Below are 18,371 nucleotides of genomic sequence, written 5' to 3'. Positions count from 1 at the left end.
TGGAATATTGTTAACAGCTGGGTTTGAGTTAATATAAAATCAGATTCTTGGGGCTATAATTTGATATAAAACTGCTGCATTATCATAATCACTGGGGTTTCATTTAGAATTATACACCAACACTGGCTTAGGAGCTAAGTCCTATGAGCATGAGAAAATTAGGCCGACATGCACTCCAGTATTCAACTTTCACATTTTATTTTGTATATACAGATTAAATAATAATCTTACTTAATAGCCCTATTCTGATTTTAAACTTCAGTAGGTCTGTTTATTAGTAGGAGTTACTACTGGCTTTTACTGGCATGAGATCACGATTAGGCTTCCTGTATTAATTTCCATCAGTATATTATTTAGGCAGAAAATACATTGTAGCACATTACTCTGGACATCACAAACTAAATGAATTTGCTAGGGAAGACTATTTTGTTTCAGTAACTCAAGCTCATAGCTGAATCTGTACAAGCAATAGAAGCTGCAGGTATGCATCAAGGTCCAGCATGGACCACAATTGTGTGTGTAATATTCCAGGAGTAAACCCAGATTAGAGTGATTGCTGTTTCTCCACTTGATGGTAGTGACCTGCTTTGAAGCCTCAAATTACAGTGATGGGTTTCCAAAAGGGCTCTGAATGTAATTATTGCCTCCTGAGACTTCTTGCTGAAGGGTTTGCAAGAGGGTAGTGTTTTATATTAAATTAGATAATAAACGATAAAACCAATAAATAATAATAAATGTATTTTTTCAGAGTCACTTTTCTGTGAAGAAAGGAGCTGCGGCCTTGGGTATTGGTACAGATAGTGTGATTTTGATTAGATGTGATGAAAGGTAAGTAAAGATGTCAAATACAGCTTTTTTTGTGGTGCATAACAGAAGATCATCAGGTGCTCATCTCAGAGTGTGTAGGATGTGGTCAGCAGCTGGTATAATTTGTCATAGCACTGTCATCTTCAGCAGCTTTACACTGATTTATCCCATTTGAGGAACTGGCTCTGTTAGGAGCTTCTTTGTGGGTCCATTTTAGGAGTTCATAAAAAAATCTTAGTTTCTGGTTTGTTTGGGTTTTTTTTTTCTTTCAGGATATCAAACTAATACCATTCTTTACATTTTGTGCTAAGAAACCAGGAGGGCGCTTTTTTTGTTCAAATCTGACTCTCAGTTTTGATCAATTAAAATTACTTGAAGTGGGCCTTTTATAGGAATAAAATATTTAGGAGCATTTGCTAATATAATTCTATTACTTCCTGCGCCCACCATCTTTCTCAGCTGAATTGCATTTCCCTCAGTGCCTTGATAGGTCCATGTTTGTGATAGGATATGAAGGATCTTGGCAGCATTGTGGGAAGCACAGGCTAAGGAGGATGGTGGTCCTTGGAAACAGCACAGGAGGCAACTAATCTGCACCTCACACAGGCTCTGAAAAAGAGTGGTACATAACTTCTTGCTTAACTCACCCAAATAAAAGGTTTCAGTTCTCTGTGAAAACCCATTTTGAGAAAAAGGTACATAAACAAAATCAACACGTTATGATAAAAATTTTCTAGTTTAGGGAAAACACTTTCTATGGGACAAAAAATAGTTGGAACAATTCTTGTTGGTTCTATTGAGAGTCTTTCCAATAGAAAATGCTATTTTAGTCCCTCATTATTATAAGGTAATAAATTAATTACGTCTCTAACAGAAATTGAAGGCTTTGCTGCTATCAAAATACTCTGCTCTAACATTAAAAACCAAGCATCAAATAAGCAATTTACAGTGTTAATCACAGTGCCTGCGTATTGACTTATGGTCCTATTATCTTTTTATTAACAAAAGACTGAACACACCTTGAAGAGGATTTAATGACGTCAGAACAACCAACACACAGGAAAATAAATCCCCAGTTGTTTCTATTCACCAGAGATGGATGTGGATCAATGAAGCCGTGTCTTCCTTTTCTTCTTGTGCAAATTCAGTGTGATGGCTTTCTGTGAAGATAACAATGGTTGGCCTGCCCACGCTGAAGTAAACAGCAGGATTTGTGTCTGTCTCTCAGACACCGGAGGGACACAGTAGATTGTTTGCTCAGGATGTGGGCTGGCAAGGTTGAGAAGACCCTCTGTAAAGACATGGGCCTGTGAAAGGGTGAAGGAGCACACTGATAACTTTTTGATGTTTTCAGTATCAGACCAAGCATACTTCCTGATGGCTCTTCCCCATTCTGACCCACACCTGCAAAGTTTTCCTTGTTTAGCTGGTAAAACCTGACATTGCTTGGGTATTGCACTCTCTGGCCATGAATTCCTGCATCTGCTGGATGTGACATGGGGCTGGATAATCGCTTGCTTTGGTAAAAAAATTTGGGCAGTGAAAGCGTCGGCCCAGTTCTGTGTACGTTTCTATGCACAAGCTCACTAAATCAGAAACTATTAAAGATCAACATCTAAATTATGTTTTGAGGAGGAAATCGTTGCTCTGCTTTGAGATGGTTTTATTTTCTTTATTCCTCTAGTGATCCCAGGAACTTTTTTTGAGGATAAGACTACTACTGCTTTTCTCTGAACATGTACATGTGTCTGGGCAGAGCTCACAAAGAACTGAGTACTCTTTAGACTTTTCTTGCACTTCTGCAAGAAAAATCAGGGTTAATTTTTAGATTTTTAGAGCTTTTTTTTTTAGCTATTCTTTCAGTATTTTAGTGTTTTGAATATTCAGAAGTGATTTTGCAAAAAATCTCAGCAGTACAACCCTGTTTCTACTGAAATAAATACCATCTTATTGTAAGCTATGTGAGGATAAAAACATACAGAACCAATAGCATCTTACTACAATAAATTATTAATTTTTTAAAAAAGACATGCATCCAAATGTCATGAAAATAGTTCAAGAGTTTTTATGCAAAATGAAACTAAAACTAATAGGTTTATTAGTTTTCATGTAACTTCATTTGGAGCTTTAATTAAGGTTCATTTTTTATAGCAGCAGGAAATGAGGGCCTAATGAAAGAAAAAAAATCTGAAAAAATCTTTAAAAACTTATATCAATCTAAATGTAAAACATTCAAAGATGGTGAAGACTTTATGGGAATCTATCATGTTTGTATTGCTGGTATTCATACTACCTGTTCTTTTATATACTTGGTTGTGTCTAAAGCAAACAAAACCATAGCCTTAATATTCATTATCAGCCCTGTTTTCTGTTGCACCTAGTTAATTTACAGGTTTTCCTAAATTAGCCTTCAAGCCTTACCTGAGTCTGAATCTGAAGTAGATGGTTCATACTGGAGGTGTTGCAAATACAGTCAGTGCAAAGAGCCTGACAGGGCATTTAACGAGTCTAGACTGGCAGCTTCTCACACTGCTTCCAGCAAATGCAAACATGAAATTCACTAAACTGTGGAAAAGTCACCCTGAAATGAGTTCATCCCTGAGAAGGGAACACAGAGACAACTGCTGACAGCACAGCTGAGTTGCCCTGCTTAAGGCTGTGCAGCTTGGCTGGCATTTTCTGTGCCTGCTGAGAGACAACCATGGGATTTGGCACCCAGTGGACTTCTTGGGATGATGCACTGAGCCTCTCCCTGGGAAACTGAAGTTTATTCCCTGGACTGTAACTTCAGACAGGACCAAGAGGCTCCAAGGAGCAGCATCAGTCTTTAATAGGGTGGCCACAAAATAATGTCTCTGTTACCATCACCATATTGATGCAAATATATTGACTAAATAATTAGGGTAAAAACTCAGAGTGATGGACAGAGTCTTTCTGTGCTCTTCAGTGCAGCACAACTCTTGGGCAAAAAAAGTCACTTTGCTGCTTCTTTTTGTTTCCTATTAAGTAAAGAAGTAACAGCAAAAGTTGATTTCAAGATCAAATTACTGATACATCTCTCTCTTGATCCAGAGGGAAAATGATCCCATCAGACCTTGAAAGAAGAATTGTTGAAGCCAAACAAAAAGTAAGTTTACCATCTTTTTTGCTTCCAAAGAAGGGAAAAAACCCAAAGAATGGTAAAGCCAGTTGTTTTGCTTTCTTTGGTAAAACAACACGGGCTTGCCCATTAAGTTTTGATTTATTTCTTAGAAATGTAGTCTGCCAATTAATGAGGCAAGAGTTGCTGAGAAAATAGGTTTAGGGTTACTTCATAATATCCATGAGCTATTTGGCTTTCTTTTTTATATGATGTTTTGCATAACATACTCCTCTTTTATATTATGATATATGATGCAGCTTCTCAGCTGAATATTGTCAAAACCAGAGTAATCATTTTGAGGAATATGTTTTATTCCATTGAAAATATTTTCCATAGACTCACCAAATCAATGGAAGGTAAACTAAAATCCATGTATCTCTAAAAATGCACACACTTTTGTATTTGTTCTAAGAGAAACTAGAATTGAATCAGATTTTAAAGTATGCAATGAACTCAGCCTTGTGCTTTCAGCATTTATATTCACTAGACACTCAGCCGACAAAGCTGACTAATAACACAAAACTTCATTAAAAGCAGATTTTTTTCCAAGAAAAGCAATACAGTAGATAAAAAAATAAGTCAAAATTACAATAGAGTGCCACTCAAACCTACTGACTGCTGAAGAAGGAAGTTTGGACTTGTTTGACGGTTTGAACCCCAGTTCTGCAGAAAAAAGTAGCCACTCTTGACCTCTAAGTATTCCTTATGAAATCAATGTAACTAAAACTGAAATTAAAATGAAACACTGGTGTAAATTCTAGCAGACCCCTGATCTCATGGTGCAGAAGTGATGGCTGATGAGTGCTCTGCTGTGAGGCACAATGTTTAGCTAGGGAATCCAAGAGATGGTCCCTGGCCTCTGTGAGGCTGCTGCTTTTACCTTTGAAGAGCTGTCTCCCAGCTCTGTATGAGGGGTGGGACTGGCAGTGAACCCCACATCTCCCCTGCCCACTGCCCCAGGAGACACCCTCAGACATGATGTTCTCACTGACGAAACTGAGGCAACACATGGCCAGACATTCACGGGGATAAGTGCAAGGCAGCCCAGGGCACAGTCCACCAGAAAAGCTTCTCTCACTGTGGTGCCTGGTTGAGGTTTGTTTATGTGACATCCTGCAGTGCAGACTTTTTTGTTTCAGGCAGGTGGTGTGAAGCAGAAATGTTCTGTTGAGCCCTTACCTGTCTCATGCCCCCTAATAAATGGAGGATACTGGTTTGGAAGTTTGCTGCCACCTTAAGGTAGAAACTATAATATCGCTGGCATCGAAATGTGGAGAAAACCAGGGTAACATAGCAGGGATGTCCTCTGCGAGACACTTTTGAGATCACTGTGGGGACAGCACCAGAGGAGCTGGAGCTGCCATGGGATGAGGGGGCTGCAGCACTCTGGCCATGCATAACGTCTCTCTGCTTTCCTGCAGGGATTTGTTCCTTTTCTGGTGAGTGCCACAGCTGGGACAACAGTGTATGGGGCATTTGATCCTCTCATAGCTATTGCAGACATCTGCAAGAAATACAAAGTCTGGATGCACGTGGATGTAAGTACCATCATACGTGGAGGGCTGGATTAAAAGGTGTATTAACATTAATTTATTCATTTTGGAGAGTGTCATCTTGTACAAAACCCATCGTATTTAGTTCCTGTAATTAAGTCTAGCATCCAAGCACTGACTTCCCACTCCTCTGAAAGGTTCAGGTCAGGGGATATTTTAGGAGCTGTGGCTGTAGTTGTACTTGTAGCAACTGGGACACTTAAGATGACCTAGTTTGAATGCTTTTGGCTTACAGCTTTATCTTTAAATGCCATTAGTAAAGAAATACGTACAAAGCATACTGAGCACTGGCTCAGCTTCTGCAGCAGCTGCAAAATAAATACATAAGGAAAAGGATGCATTTGTCTGGAATAAAGTACTGCAAATTGCTGATGAGGTTAATGCAAGTGCTAGGGAAATTTATCAGATTGGCTACTTAGCTTTATCCAGGCTCTTGCCAAGAAATCCTTCTGAAGGATCATCTTTCAGCCCTAGAATATCTTCTATGTCATTTTTGCAAATCCTTTCTCCAAAAAGGCTTGGTAATTGACTTCCCGTAGGTTTGGGAATCTTGATTTTGTATTACTGTGTCATCCAAAATCAGTCCATTCAAAGGAAGAATTTGTATTTACTTTAAATACTTCTCAACTGCATGAAATGCCTGCTTCTTCCAGATCTCTGTGAGGAGGGCAAATGAGTACAGGGCAAGCAATAGTGGGACCAAAATATGATGGAAATCCCCCAGAGCAGCTGAGATCCCAGCCTGGCTTGTTATTATAACTCAGTGAGTACAAGAGAAAAAGCAGCTGACCCAGGAGCAGATCTGCAAGTCCTTAATTACAGTGCAGGGCAGCCCAATGTGCTGTGTTAGAGGGGCAAGTGAGGGGTTTGCAGATGATAAGGGTGAGTGCCCAGATTAGAGGCTATTAACCACTGCTTCCAAGCTACTGAAAGAAAATTGTCAGCACAGCTCATGCCTCAGGCCCCAGCTGCCTGGTCATTTTGGAATGTGCCACATCAGCAAGATAAAAAGGGTCCCAAACTGATGGGAACACACAGCTGTTATCATGGAGGAAAGCAGGGGTCTCATTAAGATAATGTGTTTTGCCTTCCAGGGAGCATGGGGTGGTGGGCTCCTGATGTCCAGGAAACACAAATGGAAGTTAAATGGCATCGAAAGGTATGATTTATTAGTATCAATAAAAGACATTTAATAAATGCATTTTAACATACTTGTGATTACCATAGCAATGCCTGTAAAAATTAAGGATCAATGTTGTCTCTGAGATACAGTTGGGAGAAATCATATAAACTGTCCTTCCACTTGAAGCAGCATTGCAGGGTGCCTTTGTGCTATAGTAGTGTGTCAGTTTGTTTTGAAGTTATAAACAGCAGACATTCCATGCTTGTTTCTCTGTTCTCCCACCATATATTCACAGGTCCAGAGTAGTTTCTGCAGCATTCTCTGATTCAGCATCCAACATGAACTAGCAATTTCATTCCTCTAAGAAGGGAATTTTATAAGTCTTGTACATTGAAGTATAAAACTTCAAGTATAAAACATGGGTGCACCTGCAGTTAGGACAGATGTCCTGCTCTGTCACTTGCTCTGTCACACCTCTTCAGGCTGTGTTTGTTATTAATGTCTTCAGTAAATCTGTGCCTGGATATATAGACAGTTGTAGTCATGAGCTCATAAACATTGGAGAGAATGCAGATGAACATAAGTGATGCTAGTCCAGGCTGGAAGGACTGACCTTAAACTTTAAAACAGCTGCTTACTCAGAAACATTTAGTTAAGATGTGGAAATCCTTTCTATAGGATGCTGAGATTTATCTACATTCAAGGAAAGACAAAAACCATTCAGGATTTCTGTGAGCCACAAATGAACGGAAGCTCAGAGAGTATTCAGGGAAAGTTCATAAGTGCTTGCCCTGTTTTATATTCTTCCCAGTCACCTATTTAGTCCACTTTATAGAGGCAGTATACTGGGCTAGATGAAGTCACTTGCATTTCTGTACTTACTGAAGTTCGTATTGTTTGAGAGTAAATCATTACTCCCTTACTCCCTTCCTCCTTCTTTATCACTAAATCAAATTGCTGTTCCTTGCCAATTAAAATTGCAAACAACTTCCTTATCCTGATCCTGGAGATTAGGAAGATACCTTGATGATTCAGTTCTTTTCTCATACATCTCTCATGCAAAATTTGGAAAGCAGCCAATGATTCTATGAATTTCATTTAGTTAAGACTGCCTATAGCACTCCAGACTTACATATCATGCATTAAAAGGACATCTACCCAAATATCCAGCAAGCAAAAATACACCTCGTTGCCTGTGAGAGCAGAGTATGAAACAAAGTGTTAGCCTCCCAGATTGCTGTCCAAATTGTGCTGGAATGAGAAGTTCAGGTTAAATCTACTTTGGAACATTTTCCACATAATAGGCTTTAGATCCAGAGCTCCACTGGATTTTATTAAGTGCTTTGATAAGCACCATCTCACTATGTTTGGCGGTGAATTAGGGAAATTTGTTATTTTGCATGCTGTTCCTCTGCTTGCTGGACACAACAACTCATTTCAGTTTGTCCAGATCTCAAGTGTGGGAACCTTTAGAGCAGACCTTTTATGGACCTTTCTGTTTCATGGTAGATAATGGAGTCATCACAGGTCTGAGTAGAAGAGAACTGAAGCTGTTATTCACATTTGATAGGAGAGGGAACATTTACTGCAGCACACTGTGCTCTGAGTACTCACATCCTTCTGGTAGCAGTCAGTCCAGCAGAAATACTCCTGTCACAAGAGGACAAGTTGCAGGACTGTCCTTGCCATGCCCTCCAGTCTCCCCATGGCACATTTCAGGGTGCTGGAAGGTGCCCTGAAGGAAGCACGAGCCCCAGTGTGTGGAGCAGATAGTTCTGGCCAACATCAGGAGTTCAGCCTGGTGTCCCCCATCCAGAGGCTCAGGCAGGGCGTCACAGCTACATGAGAAAAGCATGTGTGCAGTGAGTGAGTGCTCCCATAGAGGGTCTGTGGCTGTGGCTGGTCAATGATTGCATCAGTCTGTATTTAATGATGGTTCAGGACCAAATTCTGCCAGTCATGAATCTCTCCTGTCATACATTCAAAATCTGTAAAGGAAAAACTTTTCTCTTTTTTTTCTACCTTTGACCTACAGCCAAAAAATCACATAGGTTCTTGGTGCTCAGTTATTTGGGCAAACATGATATGCTTTTGGAAAACATCGGTGGATTCCTGTAGATTTTTTTACTTCACTGTTTGCCTTGGTCAGCAATTTCTTCAAACACATACTATGACAGAAGCCCAAAATAATGGATAACAAATGAAAAATGGTAGATTTTTTTTATTTTACATAATTAATTATTTTTCTGTGTGCAGTTGGTATCTAATTAGGTAAATAAGTGACCATAGGGTAAATTAAATGTTTTAGACAGATTATTCACATCTAGCTGTTGTCAGTAACTAACCCTTTTGCTTGAGAAAATGCATACCTCTATTGTTATTTGGAGGTCTCCTAAAGAATTTCTGGCTGATCTGGCATAGGCACAAATAAAATTAAAAAGTATCATATCAAGGGAAATTCAAACACCTGAGTGGATATTCGGAACCATTAGCTTTGGTGTTGTAATCAGAGGACTGACTGAGCTGATTAAATACTGAGCTGCAAATACTCAAAAAGCAAAGCCAAGCCAAGTGGCCAGATGTTGCCTGCGGAAGACTGTTCCCTACAGATTTGAATCAGGCACTTGCACAGTCCCATTTAAATAGAAGCAAAGGAGAAAGCACAGAAGTACTGCCTGATGTCCATGTGAATTTTGAAGTTGCTTGTTTTGAAAGAGTAGAAGCAATTTGGCAGAAAATGCATAAAAACCTGTAGCGCTGTCTCCAAGTCCTACAAAGGAACACACTGGCAATTCTAACATGCTCACTTCTGTTCACATCAGTGTTACCTGCAAGTGTGTTCCTGGGTCCTTTAAATTTTCACATGCCTCAGTTGACTGATCTATACCATCAGAATACAAATCACTGCACTAGATGAAGTCACGTGCACTATGTGTCCTTGACAGCTTGCCACATATGATGCAAATATATACATTTATCAGCTAATTTGTGATTTGTAACAATAGTAATTATAAAATAGCCAGTTAAGCACAACACAGAATTAAAATAATTAACAACTGGACAATCTTCCATTCAGCCCTTCCCACAGTTCCAAATGCCTCTTCTCTAGACCATATTGTGTCAGCTCTCTGTTCCCAAAACTTAGGCTGACAGCAGTTTTTCCAACATGTGTCCTGAAGGGAGGCAGGATGAGATTCTTCTGGCAGTTTCATGCTTATTACTGTAGTTGTGTGAATTCCTATAGCCAAGCAAAATTAAGAAGGTATGAAAATTTACCATCATCAGAACACCAAGAAAAAATTATTTTGGGCCAGGTTTTCCAGGTTACTCAGAACCTTAGTGATACTCAGAAGAATTTCAAGTATTTTTTTTAAATGCCTATGTGAGCTAATTACTAAAATCTTGCTGAAACTGGAATCAGAGGGAGGGAGATCTGCTAGGTTGCCAGCTTCCTATCTGCATCTTTAATTGACTGCAATTTTAGAGAGTTCATCAGTCAAGTGCAGGTTTTTAGGAAGTTTGCCCTATGTTTGTAAAGTACAGATGACTCCCCAGAAAGTTTAATACTGATTAAATTTAGTGGATAGAGCAATTATCCTGTGGTAAATTGCCAGATTGTCATCCAAAAGCCAACTGGAGTGGATTAGGTCCCCTGTGAATGCATTGCTTTTCCAATATCAGCCATGATTATTTTCAGCTTTGCTTGCTCAGAAAAAGAAAAAAGTGAGTTTTTCTACATGCTCAGTATTATTCTAATTACTTCTATATGCCTCTGGGGTTTCATCACATAGTACAATGTCTGAGTTTCATGTGGTTTTCTGTCCCAGGGCTAACTCAGTAACCTGGAACCCTCACAAGATGATGGGTGTGCCACTGCAGTGTTCAGCCCTGCTAGTAAGAGAAGAGGTATGTCACAAAAACGTGCTTCTCTGCTTCTTTACTTCTGAAAATCCTGGATGGTTTCTTCATAACTGTGCCATAGCTAATACATGCTAATGTGATGAGGATTATAACAGGAACTGAGAAAAGGCCTCTATTTACATGCTTCAGCCGTGACTGCAAAAGGAATTAAAGCAAATGTCTAGCAAAATTGAAGTAATCAATGGCAATATCTGTACAGAGTTTAGAGACTTTCCATTCTAGATGTCCATGGTTAAGTTGTGGCTGCAAAGCTGTGTAACCCCACTAGTTGCTGTGTACCATAAGATGTAACTTCAGGTAAACTCTAGTCCTCTAGGGGTGAAAGTCATGGTTACATGTAGTACAACATTTGGCCAAGAATCAAGGCATCATTATACTTTCTAGACTTTTATGATATTCCTGCCTTCCTGCTCAACTTTGATCTATATATCCACTTGGGGGGGCACATGGAAGTAAAAATGGAACAGTAAGTGCACTTGGAATAAAAAGTAGACATTTCATTTAGTACTAGAATTTGAATTACCCTTCAAGCCTGTAGTTTTCATATAACCATCGCTTACTGGGACAGCTGCCGTACAGCCACCACTTAATAGACCAGCCATCAAAAAGCTGGTTGCTGTTTTGCTAACAGCTGTACAACAGATTGTATACAAAGTGATTGCACTTAGGAAGATAGAAACTGGCTTTTGTTTGCCCTCTGGGTCAGTTCCCCAAGACAAAGTCAGCCCAGCTGAAGTCAGTACCATCCTTCATTTCTAGTGAGAACAGATGGTTCAGATTAGGAGACAGTCAATTTTTTTCGCCCCCTCTCATTTTGCTATCTCAGTTTTGAGTTACACATAAAGATTAGACTTGATGATAAACAGCCATGTTATGATTCTTCTTGGACTGGAAATTGCCATTTTAGGCAACAGCCCTAAGGTATACCATAAACTTGGTTGAGGTCTTAACTAGAGCCAGAACATGGCTCTCTGCATTTTACTTAAAAAGCTGAAAAGGAAAACTCATGCTTTCATGAGCCAGGTTTCCTCACCTTGTTGGCTTCTGTCCCTCCCACAAAGTTACCTTTTGGAATGGTATGTTGCTGCCCAGAAATAGCTCTAGCTGGGTTTTTAAAGGCCGTATGCTCTTCTGTCTGTTCAAAGCTTTCTGTACCACTTAAGCATCCAATACGAGGGCAGCAGAAAAGGGCTGCGGGCTTTGCAGAAAAGAACTCTTCCTACAGAGAAAGAAAACAATAAAAATCAGAATTTTAGAGACCAAAGCAATTGAAAACTGCTGTGATATTCTGTAGATTAGTCACCAGTTGTCTTGGTCTGACTCAGGAAAGAAGCCTTAAAAGGAAAGGAGGAAAAAGAACAAGAACAAAGAAGAAAAGACAAGATCCAAAGATGAAGTTAAGCATAAGAATGCTAGGAAGCACAATGCCCAGCTTTTTTAAAAAAATATTTGGATCTGGGAGTGGATTACACATTGCTGGATCAGGTACCAAGGTGTCTTGGGCACAGATAGGGATTAGTCCATTGAGCAACTAAGTCTAGTTTTGTGCTTTTTTTTTTGATCTTCCTTTTGCACTTGGACATATATTCAACTGAATTTGGGTGTTTGTAATTTTTCACGCAAAGCAACCCTCAAAGCAGTAGTCAAATCTGTGCCAACATCCCTGTGCTTGTGTCTTTGTGTCCATAAGGGATTGATGCAGAGTTGCAATCAAATGCATGCTTCCTACCTCTTTCAACAAGACAAGCACTACGACCTGTCCTACGACACGGGAGACAAGGCTTTGCAGTGTGGGCGGCACGTTGATGTCTTCAAGCTATGGCTGATGTGGAGGGCAAAGGTAGGACTGTCTGCTACACATTTGTTTGTATTAAAATAATGCACACCAGATATACTTGAGGCTTGGGGTTTTTTTCTGTAATGATTTTAGAAAATACCTGACCTGAATTTCACATATATAACATGAAAGAAAGAACATTATTATTTTCTGGGGATTTTATACTTTTTAACGATGGAGCTTCAAAGCAGCACACATGATTTTGAAACTTGAACTGTATGGCTTTGCATAGCATCTGCCTTGTGTAACTGTAGGAGGCTAACAGCATAAATCATATACCTAGGAATGTTGTTACAAAGATTTCTGGAAATAAAAAGATGTTTTAATTACATTCAGAAATTAAACATGGCAAATCAAGATTGGAATACCTAGTTTCATTGCATACAGTAGATATGAAGTAATCTTCTGAAGGAGTAGAGGAAAACTCATCAAAAGCTCTTCACTGTAAACACCAGCTCTAATGATTACTTTGTCTATATTGCTAAATAAGTTCTTGCGTGTATTTATTTAATCTATTATGTCAGGTTGCCTAAGGTTGGTTCAGAGGAGATGACATCACTGTTTTCATTTCCAGAAAGCCTTAAAGATTCTCATGTGCTTCATTAAACCTCTGAAGAGGGGTGGGAGTCTCTAAAGGAGAATGCAATAGCTGTTGTGCTAACTGGGATCTGCAGAGTGGCAGGCGATTTTAGCCACATGTCTCTTTTACTCCAAGCCTTTCTCCCAGGGCTATCTGTGCTCTGTTTTGAAATCTCTATACACAGAGGGATAATGACATGGGTTTTTAAGTCAGTTCTGCACTGCCAGAACAGATTTAGCAGGGACATGCATCTATTACTCAGAGACATTTATCCTAAAGCCCATTTTTTCAATATGCCTTGTACTGCTTTTTCTCTTCTCACACTGTGTTTGTAATATTAACATTACAAAATAGGATATGTGTTTCTTAAAGAGTTTATCTATTCCAGCTGTTTATTCCCCTTCCTCTATCTTGAAGCTGCATCCTTTGTTTGAGGCATCACAGTTGGTGATTGCAGGAACAATTATGATGTCACAGAGAGGATTATGACTTCTGCCAGAGAAGAAGAAGCAGGCTTTTCTGCAGCTCTTAAAAACACAGCTTCTGAGTTTGTATGGTATCTGTTAGAAAAGAAGAGAGAAAAACACTACAGAGGCAGGGGAGTATCTAAACAAAGTGTGTTTTCACAGGCATCAGACTGGGCTCTAAAATGTATCTACCCATTATGTGCTTAACTAAAAAAGAAAAAAACTTATTCTTGGAAACTCCCCAGCATATCATTCCTGGAGGATTAAAATCCCCTATCCTGAAAATAGAGGGAGACTCCCCATGTCTGGAACTTAACACCTTCTGAAGACCCCTCTGTGTGCCAGTCCAAGCTATCCAAAACCATCCTCAGCCTCTCTGCAAAATCTATCAAAGGCACTCTTTGAGGTGCTATTCAGGTTCTCAGCAAAATATTCCTGAGAACCAAGCAAATACCTGATGCTTATTTTGCAGAGTTGGCTACCGGGGTGTCAGTGAGAAGAGCTAGAGACAAATGAGCTCTGCTTATCAAAGTGCCCTTCATCACATAGAATCAGATCCTTAACTGATCTCACAGAGACTTCTGAGAGGTGACTTGTGCTGATGTGTTGGCAAGTATTGGCCCTTATAATTCATAGAACATATATTTATGTAACTTCTTTTCTTCATCTCTCTATAAAGGGAACCACAGGATTTGAAGCACAAATTGATAAGTGTTTGGAACTTGCTGAATACCTATACAACAAAATAAAGAACAGAGAAGGGTATGAAATGGTGTTTGATGGAAAGGTATGTAGTGCAATTTCTTTTTCTTAGTTGGTCAACAGTGTTTGCTTCATTACTTATCAGGATGCTGCCAACAGGTCAAATCAAATGGCATGAGACAGAAAGCAGGGACCCTTGTAACAAAGCCTCTTGTGACAGAGGTTCCTCTCTTCCTCATGGAATGCGGGGACAAGGGAGAAGAGGCAGCTGTGCCTGAGTGTTCAGTTTGCTCAGTTTAACCCTGCTGAAACAAAAGGCCTAACATCTCAGACCTGAAAGATCTCAGCCTAACACAACACAGAGAGGCACAATGAGAACCAGCTCTTACGTTACAAAAACAAGTTTCAGTTTCCTAATAGCAGGGGCTGTTAGGAGTGGAGGTACAGTACCCCACACAGCTCTGAAAGGAGAGTTGTGCAGAGCAGTTTTTCAGCATTCTTAGGTGAGCAGTCACAGGGGAACTGGGGTGACCTGGAGGGACCATCTGCACTGAGGTCCCTGCTGTGAGGGGCGCAGTCAGCAGGGCAGGGGCTAGTGTTGCTTGGGAGCCCAGCTGGCACCCAGAGGTAGCACCACTGTTTGGGGTACAGTTATCACCAGGCCTGTTATGTGGAGAGACTCCAGCTGGGATGGGAGGCCTGGATACCAGGAGCTTGGCTGGAGCACAGTGCCCAGGGCAGTGCAGCCTGGGTTGGATGGTTGTACCTCTGCTGTGCTTGGCCATCACTGTGTGAGCAACCTCTCCAGCTGTGAGGGCTGGAGACAGGTCTAGTAGAATCCTCTGTTACAGAGTTAGCTGGTGTTCTGTCTGTGAAAGAGAACAAGGATGAACATTGGTATGTTTCTTCAGAGATTACAGGCTCATATCCACATACCACTATGGAATTTATTTCTCCCACCTCCCATGTCATCACTGAGTTTGGTCCACTGGGTCTGATGATGAGTAAGGGAGCTGGCAGCAGGAGGAGTTGCTGTAACGCACATTTAGCATCCAGCAAAGGGGAACACAGCAAGGCAGGCAACTGTTGGGAGATTGGAAAAATGCACAAAATGTCAACTAGTTCTTACTTTATGCCTTTCTGCTTAATGCTCCCATAGATGTTAAATGAGCTAAGATGCTGTGGAGCATGCATATTAATACAGCAGCTAGCTGAATCAAATTGAGAAGCAATAAATTTCATTAAATGTAAGAAAATCTTAGACTGTCTTATGCACCACCTGTGGCTCTTGTTTACAAAATCACATTCTATATTATTCTGTCATGTAATAAAAGTAAATGACACGGTCCTCACCTCTAAATTATCCGTAATAGACTCTTGCCTTAGCCACACGGTCTCTTCAGCCCCTGGAGGGGACAGGAGATGCAAAATCCAGATGCCTTTCAGAAAGGCATAAATATATTTGCCCAGCTGGATGATGTGTTTCTGCATCCGACACGCTGGAAATAAATTGCTTAAAATTGTCTTTTCTGCATTAATAATGATGATGACTCTCAGTGGACCACAATAATGAAAACCATTGACTCCTGTCACAAGATGATGTATGAGAGGGAGGAAAGGCATGAAGTTAATTGCAATTGAGATATTATGAGCATTTCTTACAATGTAAACTATTACTATTCTGTGCTTAGCCTCAGCACACAAATGTCTGCTTCTGGTACATACCTCCCAGCCTGCGTGGAATGGAGGACAGCGAAGAGAGAACGAGCCGCTTGATGAAGGTGAGCACTGAAACCCTCACAGGCAATCCCCAGAGTGAGTGATCTCCCAGGGCACAGGGTGAGGTTCTGGCAAGTGACACCTCCATGGCCCTTTTACTGCAGGTCAGTCTGGCACCACCTTGCTCTGGTCCCAGGTGTGGTATTCCCTGGCTTTGCCTGATCTCCAGAGCATGTGTTTGCTCTGTTTTTATGTACTGAAGCTACTGTGAACTGCAGTCACTAAACCCAGCAAGGGCAGCAAAAGCTCAACACTACTACAGCGGCCCGGCATATGAAAACAGTTGTAGCCATGTTATGAACAGTACAAAAAACAGCTACTGTGTCCCTGTCAGCAATATTGAGGAAGAAGCAGAGGGAAATTTCCCCAGTCATTTAAAGAGCAGGACAAAGGAACGGGATAAATTGAATTCCTTTTCAGTGTGACATTTATTCCTTACTGGGGGTAATGTTTTTATTAATATTGGATGTAATTTCATTTCAGCTGCTTGTAGCTCTCCCTCCTTTATATAAAAAGGAGGTATACTCTGTTTTAATAATAATGAGGGTGATGATAATAATGAAAATAATGATAATAATGACAATAATAATAGTCATCATCATCATCATCCCCTACTTTTTGTTGCTCTGCAGGTGGCACCAGTGATAAAAGCCAGGATGATGGAGTATGGCACGACCATGGTGAGCTATCAGCCCCTGGGAGACAAAGTGAACTTCTTCCGGATGGTGATCTCCAACCCTGCAGCCACTCACCAGGACATTGATTTCCTGATTGATGAAATAGAACGCCTGGGACAAGATTTATAATAACTGGGTGTAAAAGTCTGTTCCTGGACCTCTAAGTAGACAATTAAGTTGTCACAAACTGTGCGAATGTATTTGTAGTTTGTTCCAAAGTAAATCTATTTCTATATCGTGGCGTTGGAGTAGAGTACAGTTTAAAATCAAGAAACATGGCTCCTTTAAAGTCCTTTCCTGAGTTTTAGAATGCCTCCTGAATAATTGTGCAGAATTATTAGCTGCACAAAAAAGCTTCATTGAAACAAATAAGGAAGACCAGAACATACTTAAAATTTTACCCCAAATTTTAACTAATTATTTTAAATTAACGGCAATCAGACTGAATGATGCCAAAGTTGCCCAAAATTATGACAAAATCAGATTTAGGGAAGTGGGAGGGGGTGGTGAGATGCAGAATATACATGCTGTATGTTTAAAAGTGAAAGGATTTTGCCTTTTTCGTAGTATTAGAACAGAATTTCTAATTTACCTATAGCAACATTTCAAATGTATTTAAATAAGTATAGTTTTACAAAAGGAAATATATATATATTAAAAAAATCCTATTTTGTAAACTATATATTTTTATTTTATATGGGTTATAAAACTGCAAGGACAGAAGCTGAAAATTAACTGGAATTCCTTTTCTTTTGATGGAGGTGCCTCAAATATTTATTACTGTTTATTTTAAAAGACAAGCCCACGTAATACATTCTTTGTCCATGTCATATGGATTGTACATCTCCAGTGTTGGTTACTGAAAAACCTCAAGAGGACTGCAGCTCTTACAACCACTTAATAAGATCAATTACAGTACAATAGGATGCGATTATTCCTAATTATGTTTCCCACGTGGTCTAAGCAGATGCACAATCAATATACAGTGCTAACCAAGACTGAAATAAGGTTGTATTTGGATGGTTTCTGTGTTTAAAAAGCCTATTAAAAAAAAAAAGTCATATCTGAGTAAATTCTTATCTCAAAATTATTTCTGCTGTGAGCAGTCCCAAACTACACTGAAAACCTCACAGCTACATTAAGAAGGTGAAGACTTCTTAAAGATGTACAGGTCTGCAAGACAAGGCATAAATTAAATGTGGCTCTAATCTGAGTGACAGGGATGGAGTCTAAGTACAAACTGTTTTGTCGAAGGATTTTCACAGTCCTGGACTCCATCCTTGCCTACAATGAAGTCAAGATATGGCTATATCTGCCAAAGAACATCCCCTATAGAGCCTCACAACCTTTTTAGAAACCATGGACACATCTCTTGCAGAAATTATTTGCTGCATCATTCCTTAGCTTAGAGATGTCTCTGGCATGGAAACTTAAATTTATCCTTTCTCCCCCCAGCATCTGGAAGTGTTGGTAAGAGTTCTGCAGCTAGACCTGTCTACTTATAATCCTACTAAAGTTTTGGTTTAAACTTTGCCTAAATGGCCAACTTGTGTTTGTAAAGCAATATGGTTTTGCTGTCTCTAAAATACTTGAAGACAAAATAAGAAGTGTAATGTGGGTTTAATTTCATCTAAAATAGATAAATGGAGTATTGATTCAATGTAATATGAGGACATGAAATAAGAGGAAATAAATAGTGTCTGTAATTGTGTTGCCTTTATTATATTGATAGTACTGTTTTGTCACCTCAGATTGAGGCTGTGCACTTTAGATTTAAACTGTA

The 18,371-nt window shown here is 39.8% G+C and overlaps 1 protein-coding gene across 1 annotated transcript in view; it reads left to right on the top strand.

Annotated features, from left to right (window-relative positions):
* Nucleotides 1–17,193, top strand: part of GAD2 (glutamate decarboxylase 2) — a 37,621-nt gene extending 20,428 nt beyond the window's left edge. Inside the window, exons 5-13 of the mRNA XM_083863687.1 lie at nt 749–828; nt 3,880–3,934; nt 5,371–5,487; nt 6,597–6,661; nt 10,453–10,531; nt 12,237–12,386; nt 14,110–14,217; nt 15,824–15,913; nt 16,544–17,193. Coding sequence (XP_083719813.1) covers nt 749–828; nt 3,880–3,934; nt 5,371–5,487; nt 6,597–6,661; nt 10,453–10,531; nt 12,237–12,386; nt 14,110–14,217; nt 15,824–15,913; nt 16,544–16,717 — 918 coding nt within the window. The 3' untranslated portion in view covers nt 16,718–17,193. The remainder of the gene's footprint in view (nt 1–748; nt 829–3,879; nt 3,935–5,370; nt 5,488–6,596; nt 6,662–10,452; nt 10,532–12,236; nt 12,387–14,109; nt 14,218–15,823; nt 15,914–16,543) is intronic.
* Nucleotides 17,194–18,371: the final 1,178 nt, after the last annotated feature.

Source organism: Zosterops lateralis, assembly GCF_965231275.1.
Source record: "Zosterops lateralis genome assembly, chromosome: 1".
NCBI lineage: Eukaryota > Metazoa > Chordata > Aves > Passeriformes > Zosteropidae > Zosterops > Zosterops lateralis.
Note: the sequence above shows the minus strand (reverse complement) of the source record. Positions and strands in the feature narration are given on the sequence as shown.